Genomic DNA, 24,967 nt, shown 5'->3' with positions numbered 1-24,967 from the left:
AAAAAAAAAGAAAGAAACCTTTCTCAAAGTGTTTAATTTTTCAAGTTAAGATTTGAGGGAAAATCTCTCTACTGTGTAGAAATGAAATTTAACTTTCAGTTAACTTTAATAATTCTTAATAATGAGGATCATCTTGAGTATTTACTAACGTACAGAGTTATAATTCCATGAAATTTTGTCCATAATTCCCCCAAAAGACATTGATTTTTTAGCTTTTTTACAACTTCCATAAATTGTTCTGTTCTTCCTTCATTACTAAGCTGATAAATGTAGTTTTCCATTGAACTAGTAACTGTGCCCTCATCTCCCTAATATCTTTTTAAATCTGGTGTAGTAAGAGAAAGTTGTTAGAATTGTGAACAAAAAGCAAATAGATTCTGAGGACAGAAGGCCTTCAGAGGACTTTCCTATGAAAGACTTTGCACATTATTTTTGGCTGTTAAGATCATTTTACAGTTTCATTGTAGACTTCTTCTCTTATAAAACACAGTTAAGTTACTGTTAATTTCTTTCTTGGAAAATCAGAAAAATTATATAAATCATTAAAATTTTTAAAAATATGTAGCAGTTTGGAAGTAATGAGAGAATCAAAACTTCATACCTTTTAAAAGCCAGACACGTCCAGGTTCACGATACTGGATGCTTGGGGCTGGTGCACTGGGACAACCCAGAGGGAGGGTATGGGGAGGGAGGAGGGAGGAGGGTTCAGGATGAGGAACACAGGTATACCTGTGGCGGATTCATTTCGATATTTGGCAAAACTAATACAATATTGTAAAGTTAAAAAAAAAAAATTAAATTAAAAAAATAAATAAAATTTATTACAAAAAAAAAACCAAAATAAAAATAAAAAAATAAATACACTATGTCTGCTGTCAATAAAAATAAAATAAAAGCCAGATACTACATAATTCGATACTAAACATATGTAAAAATTGATCCAAGAATTACTTCATCCTTCAAAGACCACTGTTCTTCATGATACAGTCAAATCTGCCCAGGATTTATACCATCTTTCTGAAATATTTGCCTACACTTCAAACAACATGAATTTCCTTGTGTAGAAAAAAATCAGAGTTCTTTTAAGGTTCAACTTACCATAAATATGTCCAGTGTAAATATGAGAAGTATCATAATCCAGTACTGCATTTGATGTTTCCACCCTAAACTCCTCACTGAAAAGGGAAGTATCCCTCTTCATTCGAAGGTTGAAATGTCTGCAGAGAGGGTGGAAAAGGAAAATAATGAAATTAAAAGGATCCAAATTTAAACAATTATTTTTTTAAATAAAGAAAATCTGCAAAATGGACTGTTCCACAAAACTTGTCTATTTGGGAAATAACTGACCAATTTTCTTATTAAAATTCTGATCTAAAATTAACCTAACACTGATAAAACTCACATACAAATAAATAATCAGTAATCATCTAGGAATATATTAAAAAATAAATGCCTATAGGCTGATTCCTACATAGTGAAACAAGATCATTCTGAGGGCAGCTAAGATGATTGAAGATAAAAAGAAGCTTCTTGACTCAATTACTGTTATTCACCACTACCTGTCTTTCCTCTCTAGTAATTCCACAGCTTTGCCATTTTCTCCTCTTATCCACAATTCAGATAATACATACGAAAGTGTCATCTAATTAGATATTTAACATCTCCTCTCAGAAAAGTTAAGTATGCATGCTCTTTCCTACAGACACATACAGAAAGAGACACACACACATACATACATACATACACACACACACAGAAAACGTTTCAAATCCTTTATTTTTCCCTGGGGCAACGTCTTTTAGTTCTTTTTAGACCTTTCTCAGTTCAGTTTGGAGACTCCAACACAAAGAACCATGATAGCTGAAATCATACTCATTCTAACTGTCCTCTATAAAAGAAAAGACCAAAATACTAAAATGAAATTAAGTAAAGAAATCTCAGGTTTTAGAATCAAATTCAGAATCAAAATCTTAAGCCTAAATTTACTAGTCCAGTATTTCTATCCACTAAATAAAGATAACACATTCTGTTCTCTGGAACCATTTTAAGGACTAGGGATTATAATCTATGAAAAAATAAACTCATTAACACGGTACTTGGCACAAAGGAGATGTAAAGGATAACATATTAGCTATCACTAGTAAACTTTTAGAACTAAATCAACTGCCATAACTTTCATAATCAACTAACTAATCAATTTTCACAACTGCCATAAAAGTGTGCATATAACATGATTTCTACTTAATGAATATGAACCAAAGTTTTTAATTAGCCAACCTCCAAATGTTACAGGACAAGAAATAATTTGAACTGTGACACACTGCTGCTGAAGGTAAAAAATGGAACAATTTGGAAAACTGGCTATTATTTATAAAGTTAAACATGCAAAAACCCTATGACCCAGAATTCTACACCAAGAGAAATGAAAATACAAAATATATGTCCACACAAACAACTGGACACAAATGTCCAAAGCAGTTTTATTCAAAATAGCCAAAACCTGGAAATAACCTTAATGTCAATCAGCAAGTAGAGAGAGAAAAGGTTGTGGCTTATTCATATAGTAGCAAACTATTCAACAATAAAATGAGTCAGTTCAGTTCAGTTGTTTAGTCATGTCTGACTCTCTGCAACCCCATGGACTGCAGCACACCAGGCTTCCCTGTCCATCATCAACTCCTGGAGCTTCCTCAGACCCATGTCCATCGAGTTGGTGATGCCATCCAACCATCTCATCCTCTGTCATTCCCTTCTCCTCCTGCCTTCAATCTTTCCTAGCATCAGGTCTTTTTCCAGTGAGTCAGTTCTTCCCATCAGGTGGCCAAAGTATTGGAGTTTCAGCTTCAGCATCAGTCCTTCCAATGAATATTCAAGACTGATTCCCTTTACGAAGAAACTGGTTGGATCTCCTTGCGGTCCAAGGGACTCTCAAGAGTCTTCTCCAACAACACATTTCAAAAGCATCAATTCTTCAGCACTCAGCTTTCTTTATGGTCCAAACTCTCACATCCAAACACGACTGCTGGAAAAACCATAGCTTTGAACTATACAGACCTTTGTCAGCAATGTCTCTGCTTTTTAATATGCTGTCTAGGTTGGTGATAGATTTGCTTCCAAGGAGGAAGCATCTTTTAATTTCATGGCTGCAGTCACCATCTGCAGTCATTTTGGAGCCCCCAAAAATAAAGTCTGTCACTGTTTCCATTGTGTCCCCATCTATTTGCCATGAAGTGACGGGACTGGATGCCATGATCTTCATTTCTTGAATGTTGAGCTTTAAGCCAACTTTTTCACTCTCATCTTTCACTTTCATCAACAGGTTCTTTAATTCTTATTTACTTTCTGCCATAAGGCTGGTGTCATCTGCATATCTGAGATATACAAGGTTGTGTCACCTGCATATCAGCATTATATATTTAATAAAATGATTAAATTCCTAAAAATAGGTACTTTTATAACACAAAAGACTGCACATAGTATAATTCCATATACATGTAATTTAACAGGGAAAATCTATAGTGTCAGAAAGCAGATCAGTGATTACCTGGGATGGAGAGAGACTAAGAGCAAATGGGAATGAAGGAACTTTTTTGCTCTGATGGAAATGTTCTACACCTTGGTTTGAATGGTAGTTCACAAGTACATACATTAATCAAAACTTAAACTATATACTTGAAATGATAAAACTATACAATAAAGGACAGAGACAGCATGGGCCTAACAGAAGCAGAAGATATTAAGAGGTGGCAAGAATACACAGAGCAACTATACAAAAACGATCTTAATGACCCAGATAATCACAATGGTGTGATCATTCACCTAAGGCCAGACATCCTGGAATGCTAAGTCAAGTGGGCCTTAGGAAGTATCACTACAAACAAAGCTAGTGGAGGTGATGGAATTCCAGTTGAGCTATTTCAAATCCTAAAAGATGATGCTGTGAAAGTGCTGCACTCAATATGCCAGCCTATTTGGAAAACTCAGCAGTGGCCACAGGACTGGAAAAGGTCAGTTTTCATTCCAATCCCAAAGAAAGGCAATGCCAAAGAATGCTCAAACTACCGCACAATTACACTCATCTCACACTCTAGCAAAGTAATGCTCAAAATTCTCCAAGCTAGGCTTCAACAGTATGTGAACCGAAAACTTCCAAATGTTCAAGCTGGATTCAGAAAAGGCAGGGGAACCCAAGATCAAATTGCCAATATCCACTGGATCACAGAAAAAGCAAGAGAATTCCAGAAAAACGTCTGCTTCACAGACTACACTAAAGCTTTTGACTGTGTAGATCACAACAAACTGTGGAAAATTCTTAAAGAAATGGGAATACCAGACCATCTTACCCGCCTCCTGAGAATTCTGTACGCAGGTCAAGAAGCAACAATAGAACCAGACATGGAACATCGGACTGGTTCAAAATTGGGAAAGGAGTATGTCAAGGCTGTATATTTTCACCCTGCTTATTTAACTTATATGCAGAGTACATCATGTGAAACACTGGGCTGGATGAAGCACAAGCTGGAATCAAGATTGCCAGGAGAAATATCAATACCTCAGATATGCAGATGACACAACCCTAATGGCAGAAAGCAAAGAGGAACTAAAGAGCCTCTTGATGAAAGTGAATGAGGAGAGTGAAAAAGCTGGCATAAAACTCAACATTCAAAAAACAAAGATTATGGCATCCGGTCACATCACTCATGGCAAACAGATGAGGAAACGGTGAAAACAGTGAGAGACTTCTTTTGGGGGGGGCTCCAAAATCACTGCAGCCATGGTGACTGCCGTCGTGAAATTAAAAGACACTTTCTCCTTGGAAAAAAAGCTATGACCAACCTAGACAGCATATTGAAAAGCAGTGACATTACTTTGCCGACAAACATCAGTCTAGTCATGTATGGATGCGAGAATTGAACGATAAAGAAAGCTGAGCGCCGAAGAATTGATGCTTTTGAGTTGTGGTTTTTGGAGAAGACTCTTGAGACCCCTTGGACTGCAAGGATATCCAACCAGTCCATCCTAAAGGAGATCAGTCCTGAATATTCACTGGAAGGACTGATGCTGAAGCTGAAACTCCAATACTTTGGCCACCTGATGGGAAGAACTGACTCACTGGAAAAGGCCCTGATGCTGGGAAAGACTGCAAGCAGGAGAAGGGGAAGACACAGGATGAGATGGTTGGATGGCATCACCAACTCCATGGACATGAGTCTGAGCAAGCTCCGGGAGTTGGTGCTGGACAGGGAACCTAGTGTGCTGCAGTCCATGTGGTCGCAAAGAGTCACACACAACTGATCGACTGAACTGAACTGAAACTATACACTTGAAATGAACATAATATAAATTATACTTCAATAAAGACGATTTTAAAGAAAAAAATCAAATCATTTTTCAAGTGAATAGGGGTCAACAGTTGGGTTTTATCCATTAGCTTCATAATAATGTCACCATTTTTGAACACTATAATCCTTTTTCCTTAATTTCCCGTCAATATTGGCAATCTTTTATTTTGTGGCTGCACTCACTTCTATTTGCCTAAAACTCTAACAAAATATCTCCTAGGGCTTCCCAAGTACTGTGACAATGACTGTAGGCTAGGAAAGATATCCTTAGAACCTTAAGGTTCTAATCCATTGTAGCAAGCAATCAACAAAGCCAAAGATCTTCTAAATGGGAATTCCACAGTTAAAAAAACAATCCTAAACAAATAGGAATCCTGCCTGAATTCTTATTCCACATCCTTTTCATAAAGTTGCTTTCATCAACTAACAGACAGGAAATCCTTGATCATATATACAAGTATAAATATACACACTGTTTTTTAAAGGATCATAATGATTTGAAAATCATTCATTTATATTCATTTATGTACTTTTAATTTACTATATAAATAGCACTTCTAAAAGAGCATCTTCGTTAAACAGACTAAACAGTAAAAGTCCATGAGCTTAATCTGTTTGTCATTCAGGATTTGTTTATTATTTAGCAAAACTGTTATACCTTAAAACCATTATAAGCAGGAGCTTAAACTTTTGACTCAAGGGTAAGAAAAATTACAGTGAACACTGCCTTAAAAAAAAAATTCACTGCATTTTGGGAAAACAGTTTGGTGGTTCCTCAAAAAGTTAAACAGAGAACTACTGTATTATCCAGAAATTCTACTTCTAGGTATACACCCTAAGGACCGGAAATCAGGGACTCATGTACACCAATGTTTATGGCATTATTTGTAATAGCCAAAAGATGGAAACAACCCTAATGTCCACCAACATATGGATTTCAAGATGTATGTATGAGTAGAATAAACATATAGTGGATTATTTAGCTTTAAAAAGGAATGGAATTCTGATACATGATACAACACGGATGAACCTTGGAAACACTATGCTAGGTGAAATGAGCCAGATGCAGAAGGTCATGTATCATATGACCCCAGTTATGAGGTACGTAGAATAGGCAACTTCCTAGGGACAGAAAGTAGAACAGAGGTTACGAAGGGCTGGTAGGTCAGAATACAGAGCTATTGTTTAATGGGTACACAGTTTCTGTTTGGTATAATCAAAAAGCTCTGGAAATGAACAGCAGTGATAGTTTGACAACACTTTGAATGTACCTAACGCCACTGAATTGTAACCATTAAAAATGGTTAAAATCGTTTAAGTTACATGTTATTTTGCCAACATAAAATAAAATTTCAAAAATCATGTATTCCCAAAAACTAAGGGATAAAATAAAATTGTGTGGGCAAAGATACCCATCCCAGTAGTAAAAGCCCCTAGAATATTGGTTGAGATACTACTGGTTGAGATAGCAGTATTGTGATAATGATGAGATTATAACATTGTTCTCAAATTGATGTAGGTTTCAGGGTTTCCTTGGTGGCTCAATGGTAAAGAATCCAACTGTCAATGCAGAAGACATGGGTTCGATTCCTGGGTTGGGAAAATTCCCTGGACAAAGAAATGGCAACCCACTCAAGTATTCATGCCTTGGAAAATCCCATGGACAGAAGAGTTTGGCAGGCTACAGTCCATGGGGTCACAAAGAATAAGACACAACTTCGTGATTAAACAACAAAAATAAAGTAGTTTCAGAGCACTTTCACACATATTACTGCACCTCATCCTCACAGTAACCTTGCAAGGGAAGCATGATGAATGTTTTTATGAGACTCAGGTCACAAGACTAGAATTAGGACTAGAGCTCTAGTATTTGGTTGCTGCATCTTCCTTTTGACCGTATCACAAATGCCTCTCAAGTATGTGATAGAAGCAGTCAAGTTAATATTTGCTGAGTGCTGTAGTGGTCTTAATGTATGTGATATTAGAAATCTTCACCAACAAGTTACCTTTTAAAATCTGAACAAATCCAAGTAAGATATAACCTTATCTGAATTTTACTGAAAATTTTACTGTACACCACCATACAAAGTACCCTTTGATTATTAATGCCTGAGACACTCTTAAGACTAAGGCTAAACTCTGTCCCCTTTTACTATGCTTCTTTCAGTAAGTTTAGTTCTTTTTTTGTTATTATAATATACTGCACTGCCACCAAAGATAAATTTTAGATTTCCTTTGAGGTGGAAGATGCTCTGTGTAAGGAACACTATTTGCACTGGGGATGTTTTCCTACTCTTAGATTTAACCACTGTGTTCACTGTATGGATCAATAGTATTTTGTATCTCATCCTGATTACAGTAGTTCTATTATCATTCTTTCTACAGTGCCATATAGTAAAGTTATAATGAATGGAGTGAAATTATAGGCAGGCAAAATCAGCTAACAAATGACAGTCATTTGAAAAAATACATGAAACGAATTTTCCAAATCTCTGGCTTTGAAAACTTCATGCTTTGAAAATGCAGTTGTACCATGTGATAATAAAAGCTGGTTTTCCCCTCTGAGGCTTTAAAAAAGCACTCTGAATCTAAGTAGTACTAGAAGTAGGAGAACCACCTTCAGTATGGACAACAAAATTAATTATGTTAGTGTATGATTCTGTTAGTTTCTAAATCATATACCTTCTATACTAATGAGGTACCATTCTATAGATTAGAACAGTTAAGATTATAGAGTAAAAAGAAGTTGTCTTTTCCCTCACATGATTATAGGCTATAGACAGTATATGGCTCTGACTCTCAGAAGAAACCAGCAATAGTTAAAGATGCATCCCTCGAACTGGTCATAGGATTAGGGCTGGTGCAAAATTGTGATTTTGCATTATTGTGAAACTTTGCTGTTTGATATTGGAATACATTCTTAAATAAATGTGGTTATGTTATACATCATTTTAATGGCATTTCTCACTTCAAGTTTTTCTGCTAATGACTCACTGTTTGCTGTTTATGTTTATTTTAGATTACAGAAATGTTAGACAAAAAGCAAATTCAAGCGATTTTTTAAATCCAGTACAAAATGGGTCGTAAAACAGCAGAGACAACTCATGCAATATCAGCAAGCGTTTGGCCCAGGAACTGCTAATGAACGTACAGTGCAGTGATGATTCAAGAAGTTTTGCAAAGAAGACTAGAGCCTCAAATATGAAGCACATAGTGGCCAGCCATCAGAAACTGACAAGCACCAACTGAGAGCCATCACTGAAGGTGATCCTCTTACAGCTACATGAGAAATTGCCGAAGAACTCAACATCAACCATCCTATGGTCATTTGGCATTTGAAGCAAATTGGAAAGGTGAAAAGGCTAGGTCACTGGGTGCCTCATGAGTAAAGTGAAGTTGCTCAGTCGTGTCCGACTCTTTGCAACCCCACTAGCCTACCAGGCTCCTCTGTCCATGGGATTTTCCAGGCAAGAATACTGGAGTGGGTAGCGATTTCCTTCTCCAACATGAGCTGACTGCAACTCAAAAAAGTTTTGAAGTGTTGTCTTTTTTTATTCTACACAATAACGACAAACCATTTCTTGATTAGACTGCGATGTGCAACAACAAGTAGACTGTTTACAACAACCAGTGATGACCAGTGATGACCAGCTCAGTAGCTGGACCAAGCAACAGCTCCAAGGCACTTCTAAAAGCTAAACGTGCACGAAAAAAAGGTCATGGTCTCTGGTGGTCTGCTGCCAGTCTGATCCACTACAGCTTTCTGAATCCTGATGAAACCATCACATCTGAGAAATATGCTCAGCAAATCGATGAGATACACCAAAAACTGCAACACCTGCAGCCGGCACTGGTCAGCAGAAAGGGCCCAATTCTTCTCCACAATGCCCGACCAACACGTCACACAACCAACATCTCAAAAGTTGAACAAATTGGGCTACAAAGTTTTGCCTCATCCACCATATTCACCTGATCTCTCACCAATCCACTACCACTTCTTCAAGCATCTTGACAACTTTTGCAGGGAAAACGCTTCCACAAACAGCAGAAAGCAGAAAATGCTTTCCAAGAGATTGTCAAATCCCAAGACGTGGATTTTCACGCTACAGGAATAAACAAACTTACTTCTCGTTGGCAAAAATGTGTTGATTGTAATGGTTCTTATTTTGATTAATAAAAATGTGTTTGAACCTAGTTACAATGATTTAAAAGTCATGGTCCAAAACCACAATTACTTTTGTACCAACCTAACAGGACAAAAAAGCCTCAGCTAATGAAGTACCTTGTTAACTGGGGAAAGAAACCTGAGAGCAAAAGCTTTGCTTCCAAGTATGCCAGAGTGATCTGGCAGTCCCAGAGAGGTCTCCTGTGTCTAAACAGGACAGGTTTGTCACAGGCCTGGAGAATGACTCCTAGAAATAAAACAGGACTTAACAGGCCTTCCTTAGAAAATAGACGTTTCTAGGTATTCTATCCCTGTAACATTCACCTTCTTCTTCATAAAGATGCTTGACAGAGTCTGCATCCAAATTATTTTTGTAAGACATGCTGCCAGTATTAATAGCAAATATTATTATAAGTCAAACAGTACATTTTTGAAACAGAAAAGTCCTTTTTCAAATTATCTTAAAGAAGCCACCCCCCTGAAAAAGCATAAAACATAAGAGGTTGATAGAAAGGGAAAGAACAGTTAGCCCAGGTGTATGCCATTGGGCCAAACCTGAGGCATCCTCCACAGAAATTCTAGGGCTCTATAGTTTGAAAAACACAGTTCCAGGCTTTACTAATGGTCCTGAGGTAGACAGATTGCCCCAAATAAGCAAAAATAAACATGTTAAGATTCCTTAAGAATTACCAAGGAAGATAAACGTGAAACTAAAACTGAAGTTTGTAGTGGTAAGTGCTATGATGAAAAACAAAGCAGGATAAAAGGACAGAATGGAAGAAGGAAAGAAAGTGCTACTTTACAAACGGTGCTAGGCAAGATTTCTCTGAATGGATGACATTTGAGCAGAGATTTGAATGAAATGGAGGCTCAAGGAGCCATGTGGCTATAGAGTGGAGGTGGGAAAGAGCTGTGAGCAGCAGAACTACACACACTGCGTGTTAGAGAAAAATCACTTGGGCTGAAGTGGTATATAGAGCGGGGAGGGGAGGAGATATGGTAAGAAAATAGAATATAGCACACAGAACATCTTTGTTCAATTAATGAAGACCTGGGCAGCCAGCAAGTTAATTCTTTATGTGACAAACGCTGTCTAAAACATCTCCATGAATATATTTCTTCAAACTACAATATTCCCTGTGCCCGTTGTGGGAAGTGAGAGGAAGGAAGGGGACTTGTCGTCCTGCTGCACATTCTCATTATCTCAAATCTCTCCTTTTAAAAGATAAAATTTGCCGTCTCCTCCCCCATGCTCCTCAAGGAGTCTACTCCCATACACATTTTTCTGCCTTTGTTACCTTTCCACATCCAGGGTGGCCTGAAGATTCAAACCCCTCCTCCAAGCCCCACTCGTGGGCTCTTCTCATTCAACTGCAACCATGCAAGCAGCTCAGGTCTCCTTTTATTTGGGTAAGTGGGTTCTACACTGAATTCTTATCCTCAGCCTCCTCCCACTTAAGATAAAGTTTCTGATGAAAAAGAGCTACTGCCATTCTGCAATAGCAAACTGTTTAACAACTTTTTGATTGTGCATTACTGATAGTATCAACCTCCAAAAGAAAATGATGAGAACTTCTACTCGAGATTTAATACTGATATACTGTGAATAACTGGTTGATGATGAAGTAGCAAGAACTTAAGAAGACAACACCATCATCTTATCATCATGGAGTTTGTTAAAACAAGAAATAAGAATAAGCCTAAGAGAGAAAGTAAGTTCTAAGTTCAGCCACTCATGCTCGTGTCCGACTCTGTGACCCCATGGACTGCAGCACACCAGGCCTCCCTGTCCATCACCAACTCCAGGAGCTTGCTGAAACTCACGTCCATCTAGTCAGTGATGCCATCCAGCCATCTCATCCTCTGACATCTCCTTCTCCTCCGCCTTCAATCTTTCCCAACATCAGGGTCTTTTCCAAGGAGTCAGTTCTTCTCATCCAGTGGCCAAAGTATTGGAGTTTCAGCTTCAACATCAATCCTTTCAAAGAACACTAAGGACTGATCTCCTTTAGGATGGACTGGTTGGATCTCCTTGCAGTCCAAAGGACTCTCAAGAATCTTCTCCATCACAGTTCAAAAGCATTAATTCTTTGGCGCTCAGCTTTTTCTATAGTCCAACTCTCACATTCATACATGACTACTGGAAGAACCATAGCTTTGACTAGATGTATGTTTGTAGCAAAGGATTTAAAAAAACAGATTTTTAAACATTAACAGAGAGTATGACTAAAATCTCCTATTTGGGGACTTAAATATATATACAAGTGAAGCTGAATGACTGACCATGTCTCCAAAATGTCATCCAAGTTGGAAAGAGCAACCTCTGAAGTCTCTAAGATAAACAATGTGAAAGGCTCACTGAGTTTAATAATAAATATGAGCAAGCTACTGCTGAAAGCAAAACATTAAAAAACTGGAGGAGTCGTGTCAGAACAATTTTATTATGGAAAATTAAAATGTGTTTGTATTTCTTACATTTGGGGAAAAACTAGCCAAGCTATACTCAAAAACTAACCAGGTCCTTGCATTCAATCACCACAGAATTAGTAGAGATGGTTTTTCAAAGATACTGGCCCAATATGCTCTTTTAACCAAAATGCCCAAAGATACCCTGGTTATTATCATAAATTATTAGAAATTCAAACAAAAAAATGTTACTTCTTTACCCTTATACATGACTATGAAGTCCCCAAATTTGAATTACTTTGTATAACTAGATCAGCAAGATCAAACAAAACTAGAGAAATTCAAAGGATTATTAACGTGGACTAGGAATACTGGTAATGTTTAGCAAGACAAAAGCAAAAAGCAGCAATTAACCACTCCCTTCCTCTGAACGCTTTTCCCTGGCTTCTAGGTATTATGCTCTCAGGTTTCCTACTTTTCTTACCACTCTTCAGTTTTTGCACCCCCTCCTCCACTTACAACTTAAAATACTGGCATTCAGCAGCACTTCAGCAACTGGGCCCTCTTCATAAACGTCACATAACATGTTCAAAACTGAACTTCTGACTTCTCCTCAAAACTTATAGCTGTTCCCGTATCCTATCTCAGTAAATGGCTCCAGCAATCACTCATTTGCTCAAACTAGAAAAAGTCATCCTCGACTCCTCTTAGGACCTCACTATATATGAATTACGCCCAATAAATTCTACCTTCAAAATATCTCTCACATTTATCCACTCTCCTTCATCATTTCTAGTACCATCCTAATCCAGGATACCACTTCTCATGTTCAATTCAGTCGCTCAGTCGTGTCCGACTCTTTACGATCCCATGAACGATGAACTCTCTGTCCATTACCAACTCCCGGAGCTTACTCAAACTCATGTCCATCGAGTCGGTGATGCCATCCAGCCATCTCATTCTCTGTCGTCCCCTTCTCCTCCTGCCCCCAATCCCTCCCAGCATCAGGGTCTTTTCCAATAAGTCAACTCTTCGCATGAGGTGGCCAAAGTATTGGAGTTTCAGCTTCAGATCAGTCCTTCCAATGAACACCCAGGACTGATCTCTTTTAGGATGGGCTAGTTGGATCTCCTTGCAGTCCAAGGGACTCTCAAGAGTCTTCTCCGACACCACAGTTCAAAAGCATCAATTCTTCAGCACTAACCTTTCTTCACAATCCAGCTCTCACATCCATACATGACCACTTCTCATGAGGATGTCTTAATCCCTTTAACGTTACTCCTTTCCAAACTATTCTTCATCTGCAGCCAGACCAGACTTTTTTTACCTCATAAAGTTACTTACCATTAAAAATGTTCCACGGTTAAGTAAAAAAACTATCACCATGACTTACATACACTCTCAAAGATCTGGCTCCTGCTTACGTCAGCCTAATTAGAAACCATTCTCCCTCACATCTTAGGAACCAGCCATACTGAAATTCCTTCATCTCAGTATCTTCACACATGCTATTTCCTCTGTCTAATCACCTCCTTCTTTGTCATCTTTCCCGGATCCATTTAAAGTCATTTTCTAAGACCAGTGGCCTTCCCTGACCCCCAGACAAGATGGTATTCCCCTATGCTCCCACAGCAATCTTTTAAAACATTCTTAACATTTACCACAGCTATTATTCCTAATATAATACCTCTATTTCTCTTGAGTCCATAAAATCCTGAACAGTAAGAACTTCTCTTGTTCAGCTTCTCCATTCCTAGCAGCTACTAAAAGTGCCTGAAAGGGAATTCCCTGGCAATCTAGTGGTGAGAACTCCACAATTCCACTGCCAGGGGCTCAGGTTCAACCTCTGGCTGGGGAACTAAGTTCCTGCAAGCCGCGCAGCACAACCAAAACTAAAGTACAAGTAAACAAAAGCACCTGAAATACACTGGATGCTTAATAAATGCGTCAAACAATGCAAGGATTGAAATAAAACATACAAGTGGACTTAGTAAATTATGGCATACAAAAACTAGAGAAACATCTCTTGTAGCTTAAATAAAAATAAAGGAAATATACATTTGTTCATTCAATCCAAGAATCAAAATTCCATTTAACACAATTTGTGATTTAGGTTTTAAAAAAAGAAAAAGACAAGTACTACTACACATAACACAATTATTTGTCTAAGATTTAAGATTCCTGATATGCTAGACTTTGTGTTTATATTTGATTTGTTGTTTCAGCATTATTCTCCCAGTACAGACTATTTTAGAACCTAACTAGTACAAAGTGACTGGAGAAGGCAATAGCACCCCACTCCACTACTCTTGCCTGGAATATCCCATGGATGGAGGAGCCTAGTAGGCTGCAGTTCATGGGGTCACTAAGACTCAGATATGACTGAGCGACTTCACTTTCACTTTTCACTTTCATGCATTGGAGAAGGAAATGGCAACCCACTCCAGTGTTCTTGCCTGGAGAATCCCAGGGATGGGGGAGCCTGGTGGGCTGCCGTCTATGGGGTCACACAGACTCGGACACGACTGAAGTGACTTAGCAGTACAAAGTGACTAGGACTTGAGAAAATTTCAGAGATGCACACAACAATTCAAGTTTATCCCTACGAACAAGTATCAGAAATACATGTCCATCTAAAAAGCAGAAAAAAAGTTGAAGAGGTTATAATACAACCAAGTGAGGAATCTTGGTGTCCAGAAGCTACTTCAAATAGGAAGTGTATATGTGATTATCAAAGATTTTTAAAACCTATTTAATGTTTTAAAATATTACATTACTTACAAGATTTCACTGATGCTTAATAAAACAACCAAGCAGGCATAATATTACCAATAAACTAAACATATCCATTCAACACGGTTATATTAATCAGGTATAGTGAAATCGGATAAACATTAGTCACACAAAATCCTTGCTATACTTTTAAGAGACAGCACAACAACTTAGAGAGGGCTTAGTCACTTAAAGAACAGAAAAAAACAAAGCTGCCTATGAATCTGAATTTAGTCTGAGTTGGGGAGCTTATTTCACAAAAAGAGCACACTGCAAATCCAAAATTCTAGTGTGAAATATAACTTACAACTGAGGATTGTAATTGAAGAATGATGGATGGGCTTTCCTACTAGGCATATACTTAATTTCTGACATTTACGTGTCTAGGTCACCTACTCTAGAAACTCTGACATTCAATATGCTATCAGATACAAGCCTGTTTTAGATCAACTTTCCAAAGAATTGAAAATAGTCAGAAAAACACTTTTACACTCTTATTTCCATTCCTTTTTCAAAAAGAAAGGAAGCTCAGTTTAAGTTTTTTAAAAAATTCATCTTCTCTTTTATATAAATCCTACTTAGTGCTTAAAAACATGTAAAATAAAAATGCTTCATGTTAAAATCTTATCTAAGAAGCTAAGTTCAGAGCAATCATCAGCTCTCAATTTAACTTCTTCAACACAAAATTACATGAACACAACTAAGCTCTTCCTACTCTTATTTTAGTAAGTAACTCAAGTAGCCAGTGTAGCCTTCACAATTTTAAAAATATATATTTGTTAAGCTTTTACTATCTGTGTAAGCATAAAGAATAGGATATCTTAGAAAATCCACTGCGGAGACACAGTGGTATGAAATGAAGTCTGTGCCAAAAGGCACTGCACCTGATGTAAAGTAGGTCCAAAGAAGTACCATTTTCCCTTCAAAACTTTTGCTCTAACTTGCTCAAATTTTGCTGGAAGAGATTTAAGTGGAATAGATTTTAATAGATTAAATTTAAAACCTTTCAAAATTCTGTTTTTCCATATCCATAACAACAGCATTTTTACATAACTCAAATTTATCCTGTTTCTCATGAGTTGGCATCCATTTCTACTGTCTAGATTCTTATCTCTTCAAGTGTGCTGGTTTGTCTACAGAGTTAAAAGGGTCGTGGGTTTCTATTACCCTACTCATGATATGTCAAAAATCAAGTCTAAGATGCTACCTGACTAACCCAACTCCAGTCATGAAGAATATCTATGCCTTTTACAAGTTACCTGAACCACATTCTTGACATCCTTATATATCAGAGGTTGTGAGAACCTAAGTCCCAAACTCCAAAGAAAATTTCAAAAGAAGTATCAGACCGTTTATTTTTAGCAGCTTGGAAATGTACAATTGAGGCTACAGGAATAATTATATTGTCAAAACCAGAAAAAACTATTGGTTTTATTTTTTATTTTTTTAAACTATTGGTTTTAGACTATATAAGTACTCTAAAATATTATACTCAGATCAGATCAGATCAGTCACTCAGTCATGTCCGACTCTTTGCAACCCCATGAATCACAGCACACCAGGCCACCCTGTCCATCACCAACTCCCGAAGTTCACTCAGACTCACGTCCATCGAGTCAGTGATGCCATCCAGCCATCTCATCCTCTGTCGTCCCCTTCTCCTCCTGCCCCCAATCCTTCCCAGCATCAGCTGGGAACTCTTCGCATGAAGTGGCCAAAGTACCGGAGTTTCAGCTTTAGCATCATTCCTTCCAAAGAACACCCAGGACTGATCTCCTTCAGACTGGACTGGTTGGATTCCCCTGGACTCCTTGCAGTCCAAGGGACTCTCAAGAGTCTTCTCCAACACCACAGTTCAAAAGCATCAATTCTTCGGCGCTCAGCCTTCTTCACAGTCCAACTCTCACATCCATACATGACCACAGGAAAAACCATAGCCTTGACTAGACGAACCTTTGCTGGCAAAGGAATGTCTCTGCTTTTGAATATGCTATCTAGGTTGGTCATAACTTTCCTTCCAAGGAGTAAGTGTCCTTTAATTTCATGGCTGCAGTCACCGTCTGTAGTGATTTTGGAGCCCAGAAAAATAAAGTCTGACAATGTTTCCCCATCTATTTCCCATGAAGTGGTGGGACCGGATGCCATGATCTTCATTTTCTGAATGGTGAGCTTTAAGCCAACTTTTTCACTCTCCACTTTCACTTTCATCAAGAGGCTTTTGAGTTCCTCTTCACTTTCTGCCATAAGGGTGGTGTCATATGCATATCTGAGGTTATTGATCTTTCTCCCAGCAATCTTAATTCCAGCTTGTGTTTCTTCCAGTCCAGCGTTTTTCATGATGTACTCTGCATATAAGTTAAATAAACAGGGTGACAATATACAGCCTTGACGAACTCCTTTTCCTATTTGGAACCAGTCTGTTGTTCCATGTCCAGTTCTACCTGTTGCTTCCTGACCTACATACACATTTCTCAAGAGGCAGATCAGATGGTCTGGTATTCCCATCTCTTGAAGAATTTTCCACAGTTTATTGTGATCCACACAGTCAAAGGCTTTGGCATAGTCAATAAAGCAGAAATAGATGTTTTTCTGGAACTCTCTTGCTTTTTCTATGATCCAGCAGATTTTCGCAATTTGATCTCTGGTTCCTCTGCCTTTTCTAAAACCAGCTTGACATCAGGAAGTTCACGGTTCACTACAATTAGATAAAATTTTGATATCTTTTATATTATATGCAAAATGTATATTAGAAACAAGTTTTGATTTATTGATTACATACCTAAAAAATTAAACAAAGAGCCAAAAAATAGTTTATTACAGACTCAGTTCAGTTCAGTCACTCAATCGTGTCTGGCTCTTTGCAAGCCCATGGACTGCAGCAGACCAGGCCTCCCTGTCCATCACCAACTCCTGGAGTTTAACCAGACTCATCTCCATTGAGTAGGTGATGCCATCCAGCCATCTCATCCTCTGTCGTCCCCTTGTCCTCCTGCTTCCAATCTTTCCCAACACCAGGGTCTTTTCAAACGAGTTAGTTCTCGCATCAGGTGGCCAAAGATTTGGACTTTCAGCTTCAACATCAATCCTTCCAATGAACACTAAGGACTGATCTCCTTTAGGATGGACTGGGTGGATCTCCTTGCAATCCAAAGGACTCTCAAGACTCTTCTCCAATACCACAGTTCAAAAGCATCAATTCTTCAGCGCTCAGCTTTCTTGATAGTCCAATTCTCACATCCATACATGACTACCAGAAAAAACCATAGCCTTGACTAGACAGACCTTTGTTGGCAAAGTAATGTCTCTGCTTTTTAATATGCTGTCTAGGTTGGTCATAACTTTCCTTCCAAGGAGTAAGTATCTTTTAATTTCATGGCTGCAATCACTATCTGCAATGATTTTGGAGCCCAAAATAATAAAGTCTGACACTGTTTCCACAGTTTCCCCAAGTATTTGCCATGAAGTGATGGGACCGGATGCCATAATCTTACTTTTCTGAATGTTGAGCTTTAAGCCAACTTTTTCACTCTCCTCTTTCACTTTCATCAAGAGGCTCTTTAGTTCTTCTTCACTTTCTGCCATAAGGGAGATGTCATCTGCACATCTGAGGTGATTCATAGTTTTCCTGGTAATCTTGATTCCAGCTTGTGCTTCTTCCAGCCCAGCATTTCTCATGATGTATAATCTGCATATAAGTTAAATAAGCAGGGTGACAATATACAGCCTTGACATACTCCTTTTCCTGTTTGGAACCAGTCTGTTGTTCCATGTCCAGTTCTAACTCTTGCCTCCTGACCAGGATACAGATTTCTCAAGAGGCAGGTCTGGTGGTCTGGTATTCCCATCTCTTTCAGAATTTTCCACAGTTTATTGTGATCCACACAGTCAAAGGCTTTGGCATAGTCAATAAAGCAGAAATAGATGTTTTTCTGGAACTCTCTTGCTTTTTTGATGATTCACTGGATGTTGGCAATTTGATCTCTGGTTCCTCTGCCTTTTCTAAACCCAGCTTGAATATCTGGAAGTTCATGGTTCACGTATTGCTAAAGCCTGGCTTAGAGAATTTTGAGCATTACTTTACTAGCGTGTGAGATGAGTGCAATTATTACAGACTAGATAGTGTTTGAGCTTTTTGTTTTTTTTTAATTCATTACTTTGGTGTTACTAATATATTTTGTAGAATTTTAAAGCAGAAGAAGCCTTAAACATTATCTCATCCAAACATCAAGGTTTTACTAATGAGCAAACTAAGGCTCAAAAGAAATCACTAGACAACACATGTCAGGTGACAGGGGAACACCAATCAGTCTCCAAATTACCACAATCCTCCTTTCTCTATCTAGTACAAAAAATACATACACACACACACACAAGAAAAACTGAAATTTCATGATGTATATGAGTCAAACTATTATGCTATACACCTTAAATTTATACAGTGCGTGTGTGTGTGCTCAGTCACTTCAGTCATGTCCAACTCTGCAACCCTGTGGACCATAGCCCACCAAGCTCCTCTGATTCTCCAGGCAAGAATCCTGTAGTGGATTGCTATGCCTTCCTCCAGGGTATCTTCCTGACCCAGGGATCAAACCCACATCTCCTGTACTGCAAGCAAATTCTCACTGAGCCACCAGAGAAGCCCCCATGTCAATTAAATCTCAATAAAACTGCAAGGGGGAAGAAAAGGGAAAAGCTTTTTCATAGAATTGTCAAAAATGGCCTTTAGGCTTAAAGAACCTTGACATTTCTTCAGTGATATTTGTAAACCTGGGGTTTGGTACACCCTTTTTTTTTTTTTTAACATTGAACAAGTTTCTTTTTTATTTTTTAATTAATTTATTTTAATTGGAGGCTAATTACTTTACAATATTGCAGTGGTTTTTGCCATACATTGACATGAATTAGCCATGGGTACACCCTTTCTTTTTGAGGAAACTTGGAAGACAGGTTGAAAGAAGTATGTTCATGTGCCTAGGCATGAAAACAAACAGAACAAAAAATAACTTAAATACTGAAACATATGCACACATACTCACATACCCACACTCCTAAGAAGCTCTGCTTATACCCCAAACTAACATTCTGCATATGGTAGGGTAGGAGAAGAGACTTAGTAGAAAATCTGTAAGTATACTAATCGAGGTCATTTTTACAGGTCTATTTCAAGGAAAAAGAGAAAACTATCAGGTCATCACATTTTTAACTAAAGTATGTTAGAAGGTAGTAGCAATAACCATGTTTAAGGGCACAAGCTCTGAGACACTGTGACTATACAAGTATAATAATTCAGACAAAAAAATCAAATTTCTCAATTTGTATCTATTGTAGAAAATACAGTTCATGTATATAATCAACTAGATGTCTGTTGAAAGCACCTAAGATAACCACTTATACACACAATGAGGTTCCTTGGATCCAGGCTCTTTATGACTGCCTCAGTCAGTTCCCTCTTCTGTGAACACTAACAGCATTCTATCTGTAAAGCACCGTGTCACTTTTATTCTTATGCAATGACTGACGTTCATCTTGCAGCTTCTATTAGGATAACTAAATAACAGCATGTACGTGCACGCTCCCTCTCAGTTACTCTAACACAAATTTAAAAAAAAACAGAAGGATCTAAGATTTGGTTTTGCAAATATCAATATGAAATATATCATGGAGCTAATAAAAATCTAGCAATGTAATAGAACTGTGACATCCAAACCAAAGGCACCTAGAATCTCTACTTTTCCTTTTGGCAGTCACAACATATTTCCAATATAGCATTAAATTTATTTTGAGATAGCCACTAAAAACAGGAAGGATTAATGACCACTTACTATTTCATGATACCAATAAGAATGGGTAATTAAAATTTTCTCCAAGGTTAAGGCTCATAAAAATTTATATGAATTGCCATAATCAAAATTTTTATTTCGAAGCTCAGATCCTAAAATGAACTTTTTTCTCCTTGAAATCAAAGTAGACATGTAACTTGAAAGTCCTTTTTTCTATAATGATCATTGCTTTGTAATATGGAAATTAAGTAAACCATTTATTACCATTTGTAAAATACTTTAAGTATCACAGCATTTCTTATAATCTTATTTTTCAATCCATTAAAATCTTTCTTGAGTACCTGTAATATAAGGGCAAATAGTGGACATACTAAATAGTAGCAGGTATCTTGCCTGTGAGGAAGAAAACAGTTACAGAAAAATAAACACATGAAGAGATACCAAATCAAATGCGAATGGAACAGATAAGTAATTTAGAAGTTCAGAGTAAGGTGTAAATAAAGCTTGAGAGAAGCAGAACTGGAATTGTGCATTAAAAGATGATCAGAATTTATTTAAGATAAATAACACAGGGAACAAACCTATACATGATATATACTCAGCAATGAGAAGCTCACTCTGAATGAAACAGAGACTTGATTTTGGGAAGTAGAACAAAATAAGTTTAGAATTGAGTTGAATTACTTTACAAAGAATCATTGCATTAATTTACAAAGACAGACGGGTCTTGGTGGAGAGGTCTGACAAATGTGGTCCACTGGAGAAGAGAATGGCAAACCACTTCAGAATTCTTGCATTGAGAGCTCCATGAACAGTATGAAAAAGCACACTGAAAGATGAACTCCCCAGGTTGGTAGGTGCCCAATATGCTACTGGATATCAGTGGAGAAATAACTCCAGAAAGAATGAAGCGACAGAGCCAAAGCAAAAACAACACCCAGTCGTGGATGTGACTGGGGATAGAAAACAAGGTCCGATGCTATAAAGAGCAACATTGCATAGGAACCTGGAATGTCAGGTCCATGAATCAAGGCAAATTGGAAGCAGTCAAACAGGAGATGGCAAGAGAGAACATCAACATTTTAGGAATCAGCAAACTAAAATGGACTGGAATGGGTGAATTTAACTCAGATGACCATCATATCTACTACTGTGGGCAAGAATCCCTTCGATGAAATGGAGTAGCCATCATAGTCAACAAAAGAGTCCAAAATGCAGAACTTGGATGCACTCTCCGAAATGACAGAATGATCTCTGTTCGTTTTCAAGGCAAACCATTCAGTATTACGGTAATCCAAGTCTATGCCCTGACCAGTACTGCTGAAGAAGCTGAAGTTGAAAAGTTCTATGAAGACCTATAAGACCTTTTAGAACTAACACCCCCAAAAAAAGTCCTTTTCATTACAGGGGACTGGAATGCAAAAGTAGGAAGTCAAGAAACACCTGGAGTAACAGGCAAATTTGGCCATGGAGTACAGAATGAAGCGGGGCAAAGGCTAATAGAGTTTTGCCAACAGAACGCAATGGTCATACCAAGCACCCTCTTCCGACAACACAAGAGAAGACTCTACACATGGATATCATCAGATGGTCAACACCAAAATCAGACTGATTATATTCTTTGCAGCCAAAGATGGAGAAGCTCTATACAGTCAGTGAAAACAAGACCGGGAGTTGACTGTGGCTCAGATCATGAACTTCTTATTGCCAAATTCAGACTTAAATTGAAGAAAGTAGGGAAAACCACTAGACCATTCAGGTATGACCAAAATCAAATCCCTTACTATTATACAGTGGAAGTGAGAAATAGATTTAAGGGAACAGATCTAATAGACACAGTGCCTGATAAACTATGGACAGAGGTTTGTGACATTATACAGGAGACAGGGATCAAGACCACCCACAAGAAAAAGAAATGCAAAAAGGCAAAATGGCTGTCTGAGGAGGCCTTACAAATAGCTGTAAAAATAAGAGAATCGAAAAGCGAAGGAGAAAAGGAAAGATATACCAAGATACACCCATCTGAATGCAGAGTTCCAAAGAACAGCAAGGAGAGATAAGAAAGCCTTCCTCAGTGATCAGTGCAAAGAAGTACAGGAAAACAACAAAATGGCAAAGACCAGAGATCTCTTCAAGAAAATCAGAGATACCAAGGGAACATTTCATGCAAAGATGGGCTCAATAAAGGATAGAAATAGTATGGACTGAACACAAGCAGAAGATATTAAGAGAAGAGGTGGCAAGAATATACAGAACTGTACAAAAAAGATCTTAATGACCCAGATAATCACGGTGGTGTGACCACTCACCTAGAGCCAGACATCCTGGAATGTGAAGTCAAGTGGGCCTTAGAAAGCATCACTACGAACAAAGCATGTGGAGGTGATGGAATTCCAAATGAGCTATTTCAAATCCTGAAAGGTGGTGCTGTCAAAGTGTGCACTCAATATGCCAGCAAATTTGGAAAACTCAGCAGTGGCCAAAGGACTGGAAAAGGTCAGTTTTCATTCCAATCCCAAAGAATGGCAATGCCAAAGAATGCTCAAACTACCGCACAATTGCACTCATCTCACACGCGAGTAAAGTAATGCTCAAAATTCCCCAAGCCAGGCTTCAGCAATACATGAACCATGAATTTCCAGATGTTCAAGCTGGGTTTAGAAAAGGCAGAGGAACCAGAGACCAAATTGCCAACATCCGCTGGATCATGGAAAAAGCAAGAGAGTTCCAGAAAAACATCTATTTCTGCTTTATTGACTATGCCAAAGCCTTTGACTGTGTGGATCACAATAAACTGTGGAAAATTCTGAAAGAGATGGGCATACCAGACCACCTGACCTGCCTCTTGAGGAACTTCTATGCTGGTCAGGAAGCAAGAGTTAGAACTGGACATGGAACAACAGACTGGTTTCAAACAGGAAAAGGAGTATGTCAAGGCTGTATATTGTCACCCTGCTTATTTAACTTATATGCAGATTATACATCATGAGAAACGCTGGGCTGGAAGAAGCACAAGCTGGAATCAAGATTGCCGTGAGAAATATCAATCACCTCAGATATGCAGATGACACCACCCTTATGGCAGAAAGTGAAGAAGAACTAAGGAGCCTCTCAATGAAAGTGAAAGAGGAGAGTGAAAAAGTTGGCTTAAAGCTGAACATTCAGAAAACTTAAGATCATGGCATCCAGTGCCATCACTGCATGGCATATGCAGGGGGAAACCATGAAAACAGTGAAGACTTTATTTTGGGAGGCTCCAAAATCACTGCAATGGTGACTGCAGCCATGAAATTCAAAGACACTTACTCCTTCTACAGGTGTGACCGTGATTTATTATTCACTTCCTAATAGGTTTCCCAGCTTCCATTTCATTTATCCTCAAAACTATTCTAAGTACTACTACAAGATGACTTTTCCTTAAATGCTTCCTTTTTCATGTCAGCTCACTGCTCTAGAGTCTTTAATTAATGATTGTTAGCCAGATTTCCTAGCTTGGTTATCAAGATTCTTTGTTCAGTTCACTTCAGTTTAGTTTAGTTTAGTTTCCTTCCTTTAGGAAGGAAAGTTATGACCAACCTAGACAGCATATTAAAAAGCAGAGACATTACTTTGCCAACTAAGGTCTGTCTCGTCAAGGCTATTGGTTGTTTTTCCAGTAGTCATGTATGGATGTGAGAGTTGAACTATAAAGAAAGCTGAACGCTGAAGAATTGATGCTTTTGAACTGTGGTGTTGGAAAAGACTCTTGAGAGTTCCTGGGACTGCAAGGAGATCCAACCAGTCCATTCTGAAGGAGATCAGTCCTTAGTGCTCATTGGAAGGATTGATGTTGCACCTGAAACTCCAATACTTTGGCCACCTGATGCGAAGAGCAGACTCATTTGAAAAGACCCTGATGATGGGAAAGATTGAAGGCAGGAGGAGAAGGGGATAACAGAGGATGAGATGGCTGGATGCCATCACCGACTCAGTGGAGATGAGACTGGTTAAAACTCCAGGAGTTGGTGATGGACAGGGAAGCCTGGCGTGCTGTAGTCCATGGGGTCACGAAGAGTCGGACACAACTGAGTGACTAAACTAAACTGAAGTGAACTGAACAAAGAATCTTGATAACCAAGCTAGGAAACCTGGCTAACAATCATTAATTAAAGACTCTAGAGCAGTGAGTTGACATGAAAAAGGAAGCATTTAAGGAAAAGTCATCTTGTAGCAGTACTTAGAATAGTTTTAAGGATAAATGAAATGGAAGCTGGGAAACCTATTAGGAGGTGAATAATAAATCAGGGTCACACCTGTAGAAAAAGTACAAAAGGACAGGTTTATTCATTATAGCGGGCAAAGCAGAGTGTCTACCAAAGAATACTTTAAGATTTTGTATTTAGATACAAAAAGTACTTAGGTACTCCTGTCAAGGCTGTATACTGTCACCCTGCTTATTTAACTTATATGCAGAATACATCAGTAGAAACACTGGGCTGGAAGAAGCACAAGCTGCAATCAAG

At 38.2% G+C, this 24,967-nt stretch overlaps 1 protein-coding gene across 3 annotated transcripts in view; it reads right to left on the bottom strand.

Moving 5' to 3' along the window:
* The window catches only part of ADAM10 (ADAM metallopeptidase domain 10), a 144,137-nt gene that overhangs the window by 79,253 nt on the left and 39,917 nt on the right, over positions 1–24,967 (bottom strand). For all 3 annotated transcript variants that reach the window (NM_174496.3, XM_024997276.2, XM_024997275.2), the window contains exon 3: positions 1,099–1,217. In NM_174496.3, the coding sequence (NP_776921.1) occupies positions 1,099–1,217 (119 nt within the window). The remainder of the gene's footprint in view (positions 1–1,098; positions 1,218–24,967) is intronic.

This window comes from Bos taurus, chromosome 10 (assembly GCF_002263795.3).
Source record: "Bos taurus isolate L1 Dominette 01449 registration number 42190680 breed Hereford chromosome 10, ARS-UCD2.0, whole genome shotgun sequence".
Classification (NCBI taxonomy): domain Eukaryota; kingdom Metazoa; phylum Chordata; class Mammalia; order Artiodactyla; family Bovidae; genus Bos; species Bos taurus.
This window is presented reverse-complemented; position numbering and strand designations above follow the sequence as displayed.